General features: G+C 37.9%; 1 protein-coding gene across 3 annotated transcripts in view; it reads right to left on the bottom strand.

Moving 5' to 3' along the window:
• The window catches only part of LOC126471442 (TBC1 domain family member 22B), a 139,757-nt gene that overhangs the window by 51,871 nt on the left and 74,708 nt on the right, over positions 1–13,178 (bottom strand). For all 3 annotated transcript variants that reach the window (XM_050099620.1, XM_050099621.1, XM_050099619.1), the window contains exon 6: positions 12,014–12,153. In XM_050099620.1, the coding sequence (XP_049955577.1) occupies positions 12,014–12,153 (140 nt within the window). The remainder of the gene's footprint in view (positions 1–12,013; positions 12,154–13,178) is intronic.

Genomic DNA, 13,178 nt, shown 5'->3' on the forward strand with positions numbered 1-13,178 from the left:
ACTCTTTCACTAAATGAAAAATTAGCAGTGCTACAAAGACTGGACGAAGTAGAATCGCTCCAAAAAATTGCAAAGGAATTGAATGTAGGTGTTACGACAATTAAGGATTGGAAGAAGAATTGGAAAGACATTGAATCCTATACATTTACGATTTATGGTGAAAACACTCCGAAGAATCGCAAATTATTAAAAAAGCCTAAACTTGAACTTGCTTGGTAACGCATTGTGGATGTGGTTTTGTCAAGAAAGAAGGAAAGGAACTCCAATATCCGGGCCAAGTCTCAAAGAAAAAGCGATAGTTTTGCACAAAAAACTGGATGCCGAAAGTAAATTTGCTGCTAGTGAAGGCTGGATTGATCATTGGAAAACTCGTCATGGTGTCCGATTTGTTTCTATTTCCGGTGAAAAACTATCTGCCGATGCCGCAGCTGCTAAGGACTTTTCTGTTAAGTTTAAAGAAATTGTAGAAGAAAATGAACTGTTACCCTGCCAAGTGTATAACATCGACGAGACAGGGCTGAACTTTAAAATGTTGCCAACAAAAACGCTCGCAGCTCCAAATGAATCCGTGGTAGAAACGAAACTTACAAAAGACAGAATAACAGTCATTCCTTGTAGCAACGCAGATGGTACCCACATGCTGCCCTTCTTCGTCATTGGCAAATCTAAGAAGCCAAGGGCATTCAAAAATATAAACGTATCTTCCTTGCCGGTTTATTACCGCAATCAAAAATCTGCTTCGATGAACTGCAACCTTTTTAAATCCTGGTTTTTCGACGAGTGTGTGCCATCGGTCGAAAAAGAAGCAAAAAAAAAAAAAAATCTGCCTGTTCACGCTCTACTACTGTTGGACCATTACGTCCATCTGAGGAAGATTTAGGGAAAGGGGACATAAAAGATCTCTTTCTGCCTCCTAATGTGACCTTACTCATCCAAACAATGGATCAGAGCATTATTGAATGGTTAAAAGGGCGATATCGCAGAAAGTATATCAGCTAAATCTTGGAAAAATCTGAAGGAGGTCGTAACTTACTTGAGGCAATGAAATCCCTGAACATCAAAGATGCTATCTGCACAATCGCTGCAACATGGGATGAACTGAAACCTGACACACTGCGGAAATCGTGGCGTAAGCTTTGGCCACAAGTTATGACTGAAAATGAGCATACCGAAGATGAGCAAAACAACGACGCACCGGAAATCGTTAAGGATCTACAAACTCTGGAGCCGAACGTCCCTGCCAATGAAGTTGAAGAGTGGCTCAACGAATGTGACAAAGACTGTGACACTTGTGAAGCGCTCAGTGAGGACCAGATTGTTGCCGCTGTTAGCCAGGAAACTGTGAATGAGGACGCGGACGGGCGAAGACGAAGCCCCCACCCGGATTTCACACAACAATGCAAAAAACGCTTTTGACATCGCCCTTCAATACATCGAGCAGAATCCAACTTCAGCTCCAATGGACGTTTTGTGGATAAAAAAATGGAGGGACACTGCAGCTAAATCTAGAATAACATCTGCTAAACAAAAATGTATCACTGACCTTTTTTTTTTTTCAAGTAATCTGTTTTCGTTTTTACTGTAAAAACAATGCATACAGTATAATCATTTCAGACCAATACATATTATAGTGTGTGCAGACGTTTTTTAGTTAATATGTTGTTTAACACTGTGTAAAAAACATCTTTTTATATTGCTGTAGACGTCTTTTAGTTCTTAAATCGTTTAATTTTTTATAATTAATGTCTTTTTATATTTTTTGAAATAAATATTAGATTTTTCGGATAATGCGACTTTTTTTTCCTTCCGACCATGGTCCCAGTCCCGAAGACGACGGATTAGAGGGGTTCTACTGTAGTGCACTAAAAGTTTGACACTTTGGGGAACAATAGTACAGATAAGCGTACCAGATTTGACGGACATCTACAGCCCTCCAGACTAAAATACTGTTCCTAATGAGAGGCAGCAGCCTCTCCACTAGCTGCTGGGATAAAAGTCTAAATCGGGCGCGGCTCATGGTTTCCATACCGAGGAAGGCTGAAACATTTATCGACCAGAACTAATCTAGACCTCAGGCTACACTACACCTCGTTGGTGCAGGGGGGAGTAGGGGGTAGGGGCACAATATTGCACTCTAGCCAAAAGGTTACAATTTTATCTTGCTTCTCTTTCAGTCAATTACTAAATAACACCAAAATTCTTTTTGTTTCATAACCAACTCTTAAATAACACCAAAAGATAACTTCAAGATACAATCTATAGGTAGTATATTTATCCACCATCACATTTCCCAACACTTTTATCACAACAAACTGTACTAAAAGATGCATTTTGGAGAGATATTTAATATTGTGTATGTTAGCTTTGCTGCATACCTAACATTTTCGTGTTCTCAATTCTAAACCTGAAACATTTAATGTTTTGTGTATGTTCAATCTGTAACACTTATGAGTTCGCGCAACAATAGAGTGATGTTTCCATGAGATCACAAGTCTTGTGCTGCGATTGTGATTTTTGGGTGAATAAATAAATAACGCATCATGATGGAATCAAGCAGTGACACAGGAAAAAATCTTCATGGGCCCATATTTTCCAGCACATTCACACAATGGAACAAGCTCTCTCAAGAGAAAGAGGGCTCTTATATGTATATAAAGTCTAATATCACAGAACATACTTATATTAAATTAATAAGAAAGTCTCAAGATATTCTTTGGGAGACCGTCAACATGCTAGAGCTTTGAAGGAACATTTAGTCCTAGGACATAAAAGTTATAATATAAAGCCACGGACAAAACCCACCAAATACGGGCCTCAATCAAGCGTAATAAAGTGTCTCCCTAGTTCTGCTTGTGACATTTACATGGCATAGACGTGACAAAGGGCAGCTAAGCTGAAGTGACAGAGCCTTCAAGAGGACCATAAGAGCTGTACTTTGTAGAAGTCATTCTCCCAAAGCTCTGCTACATGCAGCTTGACTAGCATTTAAAGGCACAGCCTTAACTAATGTGTGTTCGAAATATATCAGCCAATGTCAACATTTCTTTATAATTTAAATTCATAATCCATTATTGAGGGATGTATCTAACTATATATTTTGGGGCAGCTCAGTCTTAGAGCCTGTAACTATCAGCTGTGCCTGATCCAGATGATTGACTTATCTGGCCTCGTAATATTAAGCAATAGTGGCTTCCTATGTTGGTAATGTGGACAGCTGGAAGCAAGGGGAAACTACAGTCATGATTTGAAACTTCCTGGTAGATTAAAATTGCAGGCTGGACCAGGACTTCTACATCTATATCCACTTCACGGGTGAGTCGCTCACGATGCAGACCAGTGAAAGCCTTGCTTAAAGACTTGGCCAAATGGAACACAGCCTGGTGACACATCTCAGGCCATGGCAGATGACCAGTGTTTACAAGACAAGGGATGCCACACAGGCAAGAGCTGGCCTCAGCGACTGGCTGTTGCTGCATCAGCTGTCACTGTGGAAGCAGCTGATACCTCATTAGCACCTTGCATGTGTAGCACAGTACAGTGCAGCCTCCTATGCTGCTGCAGCACAGCAGTCAAATGCGCACATTATTTACGGCCTACGTCTGCGCTAAACATTGATCCAGTGCAAACACTTTTAGTAGGCAACAATGCCACTAAAACTACCGACTGCCCACGAAATGTGTTAACTTCAGCATCGGCAGCACGTTCCACTGAACAAACAAGTTCACTGTTGTCAGTTTGTACATGGAGTTCTATGTTAGTTGTTTCTTAATTTCATGCAAGTGTCTCCGAGTGTCGAGTTTATTCACGTAATGTCTGGCTTTAAGAAGAGGAAAGTAAATGCTGAATGTCGTCAATTCCAGCAAAAATGGACTCTTCACTATGTACATCAATCAACCTGTTTGCTCGTAGTGTAGTGAATCATCATCTGTGGTGAAAAAATATAACATGAAAAGGCACTTTTCTACAAAACACACTGCTCAACAACAGCTTACAGGGCAACTGTGGAACGACAAAATTAAGTTATTAATTTCCAATTTGGACAAGCAACAGCAAATGTTTACCAAACTGAGGGCACAGTGCAAAAATTTGTTTAACTCTAGTTTTATAGTGAGCAGAAACATTGTGAAGTCAATAAAGCCTTTTTCTGAAAGCAAATTCATGATGCAGATTGCAGATGTACTAAGTCCTGGTAAGAAAAAGTGTTTGAACAAATACGTTTGTCACAACGAGCAGTGGTTCAATGAACTGAGATGATGGTTGGTGACAGTAAAAAAGTTTGTGTGATGGTGCTGCCACATTCGAAGCATTTTCCATTGCTTTGGACGAGAGCACTGATTTGTTACACACGGCTCAATTAGCGATTTTTGTTTGTGGTGTAGACGTGGGCTTCAAAATAATGAAAGAATTATTAGCATTACAGCCATTAAAAGGAACCACTACTGTTGAAGATGTTTTTCATGAAGTTGAAAAAATCATTGAAACCTTCAACCTGCAGTGGAGTCAACTCACTGGAGTTTGTTCTAATGAAGCACTTGCAATGGTCAGTTCACAAAAAAGTTTTATTGACATATTAGATGAAAAATCTTCTGAACAAAATATTGACAAAGAAAGTTAAACAATTATTCACTGCATTATTCACCAACAAAATTTGTGTGCTAAATCAATGAAAATGAAACAGGTAATGGATGTGGTTACCACAGCATCAATTTCATTAAGTCTCATGCACTAAATCACCACCAATTCAAGCAGTATTTGGACAACCTGTGCTCCGAACATGAAGATTTAGCTTACCATTATGAAGTGAGATGGCTGAGTAAGGGCAAAACGCTAAAACGTTTTTATTATTTTCACCAAGAAATAGCTGATTTTATGGCTATCAAAGGGAAACCACTGGCTGAAGTAAATGATCCCCAATGGATCTGTGATTTAGTATTTCTGGTTCACATCACAGCTCATTTAAAGGACTTAAATTACAAACTCCAGAAACAAGGGCATTTAATTTATCAATTATACAGCCATCTGAAACTTTACAGACGAGATGCACTTGTGGGAAATGCAAATGAGAGCTGGAAAATGTTACCACTTTCCTACAGTGTCAACTCACAAAAATATTGATTATGTTATTTATGCTGATGAGCTGAAATCATTATTAGTTCAGTTTACCACACGGTTTCCTGATTTCAGGAATGCAGACAGCATGTTTGCTACATTTGCTAACCCAAAAACATGTGATGAAGAAAAGGCCCCTGAAATCTTTCAAATGGAACTTATTCAACTTCAGGAAGATCTGTCTTTAAATTCGAAGTAGTAAACCTAGTTGAATTTTGTAAAACTTTTTTGACCGAAGCGCTCCTTTGCAAGAAGGAAAATTTGTCTTTTGGAAGTGCACAGAAGTGTGAACAACTTTTTCTCTGATGAAGACAAATAAATGATGCAACACACGTACAAAGTTAACAGACGACAACCTGGAAAATACCTAAAGACTCAGTATCAGTGACATAAATCTAGATATCAACAATCTTGTATTAAAAATTCAAACTCAGAGCTCACATTATTCTGTCGTTGAATATTTCTTTAAATCAATGAACTACTGTAAATACATTTATTAAGTGTAACTTTTCAGCTTTCATAATGTCTGATAGAAACATTTGTGTGATCAGCAAATTGGATTTTGACAATGTCGCCATGTTTCTCACGGGTTTCTGTGCAATTACATGAACTTTAGAAGTTTTATTTTGGGGTATGAGTTATTATGATGAATTGTAAGGAACCAAGATACTGAGTTAAAGTATGGTGCAAAAAATAAATATAAACATCTGAAGATGGGGTTTCGTGTATTGTCAGAGTCATGGATGACAAAATTCCACCTTATTCTCTGGGCAAGCTGCTGTCAAGCCAGGTGAGTTTCCTTTTGGCTGTGTGGCCGTTTTTTGGATTTCACTTTGTATGATAATGTGCATGTTCTCTTGAAAACCTTAGGGATGAGTCCAAATATGTTATCTGCAAACCTGCATATCACCAGATGTCTTCAAACTTGTATATTACACGTGCTGCTATCGCGTCACGTGAGTACTGTCTTTTTCTTGTTTTATTGACTGTACAGCCTTAAGCCTCTGCTGTCATTTCTGTGAGCAGTTTTGTCCTTTTTGTGCAGTGTAAACAACATACGATTTGTGCGCACCATTAGCAATGATACAAATTTTACACCGAAGTCAGGAGGCCCTCAAACGTTCAATACTATTGTCAATACATCAATATAATGCCGGCCTGAGGGCGAGTGTTATTTTATTGTTAAAGCTATAAATATCGAGGAACAGTACTGATGCCACCCGAAATATTCAGTATTACCAACGTGTACCGAGTTTGTGAGGACAATGATCAGTCTGACAAACTGACATTCAGTTCAAAAGCTTACAGTTCTTTCTCATATAAACAATTAGTAATTAATTCTCTTGTCTGTTGTGGACACGTTAGAACACTACAGCTGTTGAAATTGTGGGTAATTTATAATAAATTAGCTGCAACCAGTTACTTTATTTCTCCATGACGACATTTTAAGATGCCTGGCATCCCATCTTCAAATAATTTCATTTATTTACATGTCATGAGCATAGTTTCTTTACTAATGGTGTTGCAGAATTTTCCAATGGAAGTTTTATGCCAGCTATTGCAATAAGTCATAGGTAAAGACACATTGTTTATGACACGCAAATAAATGAAAACATGAAGATCGGACAAATATAAACCTACTTATTTTCGAGTCATAATTTGTTGGGTTGGCTTGTTGGGAAAGGGATGTCATTCATATCAGTGCGTTATCCCATTAACATTAACATCACAGACCCATTAGTTTTGACTTTATGTGTTACAAGCACTGCTGTCACATCATGTGACAAGGCAGCCCCGAGCAAAAATATGTATGTGAAGCCAGCCCGCAGGTCATCAAAGGTTGCCCGTGACTGATCTACATCTACATACATACCCTGCAAGCCACCATATGCACTCACTAATAGTGCAAGGGAAAAAACAACTGTCTATATGTCTCCTTATTAGGGCATCCCGTCTCTGAATTGCTTCAATGCCTTCCATTAATCTGAGCTGGTGCAGATACCAAACACACTAACACTACTCAACAATGGGTCACAAGAGTGTCCTATACGTGGTCTACTACAATACTTATATGCTCACTCCATTTCATACTGCTTTGCAACATTACACCTGGATATTTAACCAATGTGACTGTGTCAAGCAGCACACTACTAATGCCGTACGCTAACATTATAGGTGTCTTTTTCCTACTCACCTGCATTAACTTACATGTTTCTGTATTTAGAGCTAGCCAACATAGAGAAGGAAAAATATTACACTAACAGGCTGTTGGGAAAGGAATGAAAGGGGAAGCTGGCCAGAGCACAATTTTATAATTGCTAACACCCATTTTAAGAACTATTAAAGAAGGGTGAATATTTATTTATTGTTCCGTGGGACCAAATTAAGGAGAAATCTCCATGGTCATGGAACGAGTCAATACATGAAATTGTAACACGATAGTAGAAACAGATAAAATGAAATATAAAAAAATATTCAGGCGACAAGTCGTAAGTTTAAATAAAGAAAATCAACAATGTAGCACTGGAATTTGCTTAATTTTTAGCCCTTCCAGGAACTCCTAGACAGAATAGAAGGAGTGAGCCATGAGGAAACTCTTCAGTTTATAATTAAAAGACTTTGGGCTACTGCTAAGATTTTTGAGTTCTTGTGGTAGCTTATTGCAAAATGGATGCAGCAAAATACTGCACTCCTTTCTGCAAAAGAGTCAAGGAAGTGCATTCCACATACAGTTTTGATTTCTGCCTAGTATTAACTGAGTGAAACCTGCTAACTCTTGGGAATAGGCTAATATTGCTAACAACAAACGACATTAAAGAAAATATATACTGTGAGGGCAATGTCAGAATTCCCAGACTATTGAATAGGGGTCGACAAGAGGTTCTCGAACTTACACCACATATAGCTCGAACAGCCCGTTTTTGAGCCAAAAATACCCTTTTTGAATCAGAAGAATCACCTCAAAAAATAATACCATATGACATAAGTGTATGAAAATATGCGAAGTACTACTTTTCGTGTTGAACTGTCACTTATTTCATATACTGTTCTAATGGTAAATAAAGCAGCATTTAGTTTCTGCAAAAGATCCTGGACATGGGCTTTCCACAACAGCTTACTATCTATCCGAACGCCTAGGAACTTGAACTGTTCCATCTCGCTTATAATATGCCCATTCTGTCTGATCAAAATATCGGTTCTTGTTGAATTGTGAGTTAGAAACTGTAAAAAATGAGTCTTACTGTGATTTAGCATCAAATTGTTTTCCACAAGCCACGAACTTATTTCATGAACTACATTATTTGATACTGTTTCAATATTACACACAAGATCCTTCACTACCAAGCTGGTGTCATCAGCAAACAGAAATATTTTTGAATCACCTGTAATACTAGAAGGCATATCATTTATATAAATAAGAAACAGCAGTGGCCCCAGCACCGACCCTTGGGGAACGCCCCACTTAACAGTGCCCCATTGCGACTGAACATTACTACCACTCTCAATATTGCGGAGAATTACCTTCTGCTTTCTGTTCTTAAAGTAAGAGGTGAACCAATTGTAAGCTACTCCCCTTGTTTTATAATGGTCCAACTTTTGCAGTAATATTGTGTGGTCAACACAGTAAAAAGCCTTCGTTAAATCAAAGAAAACACCTAGCGTTCGCAACCTTTTATTTAATCCGTCCAAAACCTCACAGAGAAAAGAGAATATAGCATTTTCAGTTCTTAAACCATTTCTAAAACCAAACTGTACATTTGACAGCAAATTATGTGAATTTAAATGCTCCAGTAACCTTGTATATACAACCTTTTCGATAACTTCAGCAAACACCGATGGCATGGAAATAGGTCTAAAGTTGTCAACATTATCCCTGTCTCCCTTCTTTTATAAAGTGGCTTCACTACAGAGTACTTTAATCAGTCAGGAAACTGACCACTCCTAAAGGAAAAGTTACAGATATGGCTAAGTACTGGGCTAACATACACAGAACAATACTTCAGTATTCTGCTAGAAACCATGTCATATCCATGAGAGTTCTTGGTCTTTAGTGATTTAATTATTAAGTCAATCTCCCTCTTGTCAGTATCATGGAGGAGCATTTCAGGTAACAGTCTCGGAACACTTTTTCTAAGAGTGCTATATGATTCCCTGTTGGGACTAGGTTTCTATTTAGTTCACCTGCTATATTCAGAAAGTGATTATTAAATACTGTACATATATGCGACTTATCAGTAACACGGACATTCCCACTACGCACTGATTCTACATCCTCGACCTGTCTCTGCAGACCAACCACTTCCTTTACGACTGACCATATGGTTTTAATTTTATCCTGAGACTTAGATATTCTATCTGCATACCACTTACTTTTTGCCTTCCTAATAACATTTTTAAGCACCTTACAATACTGTTTGTAATGGGCTGCTGCATTTAGATTTTGACTGTTTCTAACGTTTTGATATAATTGCCACTTTGTTCTACAAGATATTCTTGTCCCTCTAGTCAGCCACCCAGGCTGCCTGTTTGTGCTAGTACCCTGTTTTGAACGTTCTAACGGAAAGCAACTTTCAAAGAGCATGAGAAAAGTCTTGAGAAAAGCATTATATTTATCGTCTACTGTGTCAGCGCTATAAACATCTTGCCACTCTTGTTCCTTGACAAGGTTACAAAGGTCTCTACAGCAACTGGATCAGCTTTCCCACACAGTTGATAACTATATTTAACATCTGTTGCAGCACAAAAATCTTTTACAGTTAAAATTTGTGCATCATGATCTGAAAGGCCATTCACCTTTTTGCTCACAGAATGCCCTTCTAGTAATGTTGTCTATGGTTGTTCTACTGTTCCCTTCCACTCTCGTTGGAAAGAATACGGTTTGCATAAGATTATATAAATTAAGGAGGTCTACCAGCATCCAGTTCCTTGCACAATCACTTATACAATTAATATTGAAGTCACCACATATAACTAACTTTTTGTATTTCCTATAAAGTGAACCAAGAACCTCCTCTAGCTTTAGCAAAAATGTTGTGAAATCAGAGTCTGGGGATCTATAAATAACAACAGTTAGAAGTTTAGCTCCATTAAATTTAACCACACCTTTACAACATTCAAACACCTTTTCAGTGCAGTACTTTGAAACATCAATTGACTCAAATGGGATGCCGTTTTTCACATACATGGCTACTCCCCCACACCGCAAAGAGCTCCTAGAAAAGCTGCCAGCCAACCTGTATCCTGGTAAAGGAAACCTCTGACTTGGGGGGAAGGTCCATAGTTGAACTCATATTTGCAGTGAGACATCTGCAAGAACGTAGTATCTGACAGTGATCTGGGTTACCCAGTCAGCCAGCCAACCAACCAACCAACCAACCAGAGTATGGATATGGAGAGCGGGTCAGAGTATCAGGCATTATACTCCGCCACAACCACAGACATATCACATGGGCCTGTCCACTGTTGTGAGTGTAGTAGTAAATACTGCGGACCAACTTGCATGTCTGTCTCGCTAGTTCCTTGATGCCTTTCATATGCACAATCAATTACTATAGTGACTGGCCTTGCCTATACTGCATTTTGATCCACATTGCTCCCTGGACTGTTTGTGCACACTACGATGACGCTCGCTACGCTCTGGACTTCGTTTATGACTAGTTGTTCACTTCGTGAACTCCGCCACCATCGACCTCATGAACTGCTTGTTTGTTCGACCGGCCACCATGCTGCCACCAGTCCGATCATAAATTGCATTTTATCTATGAAGAGTAGGATACAAAAAAGAACAGCACAAAGGTCTCTTGGAATCAGAGAAAGCATATGACATTGCTTTCAGAAGTAAAGTTGGGGAGACACAAGAAAGGAAAGGGGTAGAGAAGCAGACATTTCTGAGGATAGAAGAACTGTGCCAGGGAAGTTTACAATGCATTAGAATGGGAGGAGAGAGAACAGGATGGCTGAAGCAGAGAACTGGTCTGAAGCAAATAAAGAAGGTGATATACTAGATATATTAAATAGCAATAATGACATGTACTGCAGGAACTTGGATCATGAAGGCAAGGGAAGAAAAAAGGAAGGTGGACGCAAGTTAAATTTAGTTTGTGGGATGACAGATTGGAAGGGAGAGGAAAATTTTGCAAAAATGATAATGCGAAAAATAGTGTGAAATTGTTGGTTTTTAGTAATATCACATGAATTTGACAAGTGTTACAAAATATTGTGAAATCAGTGATTTTTTTAAATATTGTGAAACCTGTCATCTTTCCATGAAAAAAGTTATGAATCTGAGGGGAAAAACATCTATGTTGGCAAAAAAACCGTGAAATTGCATAAAAATAACAGCAAAATTTGCTAAGAATTAACACCGAAATTGATTAAAAAATAGTACTGAATTTGGTCATAAAATAAAATGACTTTTTCCTTGCTCTACAGGTAGGTGTAACAAAAAATGGAAAAGAAGATAAATGAAAGTGTTAAAGGGATAATACACAATGAATATCTGTTTGTAGGAAAACGGTATCGGTATGTGCAGATAATTGTAGGGCAGAGGAAGCATAGGAAGATACACAAGACAGACATGGAAGGCAATAGACCAGGCAAAGACCAAGAGAAAAATGGTTAAAAGAGAAAGAAGAAACCATTCAGAAAAAGGAAGACTGCGCAAGAGCAATGACAGAGGTGGCTGGAAGGCATGAGAAGATGGAGAGGCTTGTGTTCCAAGCAGACCTTGCCAGTGGCAGGAACCTGCAAGATGATGATAAATGGATATCAGAAAAATAGGGAAAACATTTTAAGGTAATTTTATTTTTATTAATCTGAGATAAGTACGTCCTGGAATAATAACATTCAAAATACTGAACAAAGTAATATTATCAGTAGTTTATATCCTTTAAATTGTACTTACAGATAGGAGGCGCCACGTGATTGGTCTCACTTTTACTGGAATGCCAGACCAACTAAGGTGTCTAAGGTCTTCTAAATTCAAAAGAGAACTTTCCAGTAATGGTTGAAACCTTTCTAACTTACTTCCTTCTGAATCTGAGCCTGTAAAACAACCGAATAATAAGGCAAATACAAACTGAGAAAGAAAACAAACTGTTGAAGAGGTAGCACTGAAAAAGAAATTGTTTTCATACACTTTTTGTAACACCAATTTGATGAAAATTTGGTTACTCTTAATTACTACAGAAGACACAAATTTAATTTCAGCTGCAAGTCCTTTAGTTTCATAAGTTATTCTGTTTCTTTCTATCAACAACTTCCAAATTTATTTTTAAATTCTATTACAATCTCAAAACACTTACTTTTGGAACAAACAACTTCAGAAAGTTTTTTTCACACACTCATTATCCACGGACAAAATTAAAAACACACAATATTTCACAACCACCAAAAGCATGTTATGTATGTCAATACTTTTGCATTTATATCCACAAATTTTACAGGAGAGCTTTAATTATGTGAAGGTTGTATTACAGTCTAGTGATGTATCTGTACACAACAAGCATAACTAGAACCAATGCTGTATTCTTCATGAAAAAATTATTTTACACACAGGATACTTTTCGAACAAATTACTATTCCATTTGAACACTATAGTTCCACTCTGACCGGCAATTTACAAGTCAACTATTAATTTGCTTCTAGTTCTTTCTACTGAGAAAAAGACTTAGCTGCAATAGATGGACAGATGGAGTAGCAAACATGTGTCAGACAAAGAGAGACAGACAGAGATGGATACAGGAGGTGACACTTTTAATTTTCCAATTGTTAATTAGGGACCAAGTAACACATTTTGATAAGAGATACAAAATTATGGGCTTCATGGTTCCAAAATGGGATAACTGACTGAAAATTATAATAAGTCAAAGTTCAGTAAGAGACACAAAATAATGGGTTGGACGGTTCCAAAATTAGGGAAGTGGCACAGTGGGGGCACGAAAAGCATACGAAATTCATTTTATTTCCCCCTGTAACACTTAGATAGAAACAAGAAACTCTGCTTATAGAATATACATAATTGATTGGATAAGGAAGGCCAATTATATGACTTTAAATCTGATTGTAGT

The sequence above is a fragment of the Schistocerca serialis genome, chromosome 3 (genome assembly GCF_023864345.2).
Source record: "Schistocerca serialis cubense isolate TAMUIC-IGC-003099 chromosome 3, iqSchSeri2.2, whole genome shotgun sequence".
NCBI lineage: Eukaryota > Metazoa > Arthropoda > Insecta > Orthoptera > Acrididae > Schistocerca > Schistocerca serialis.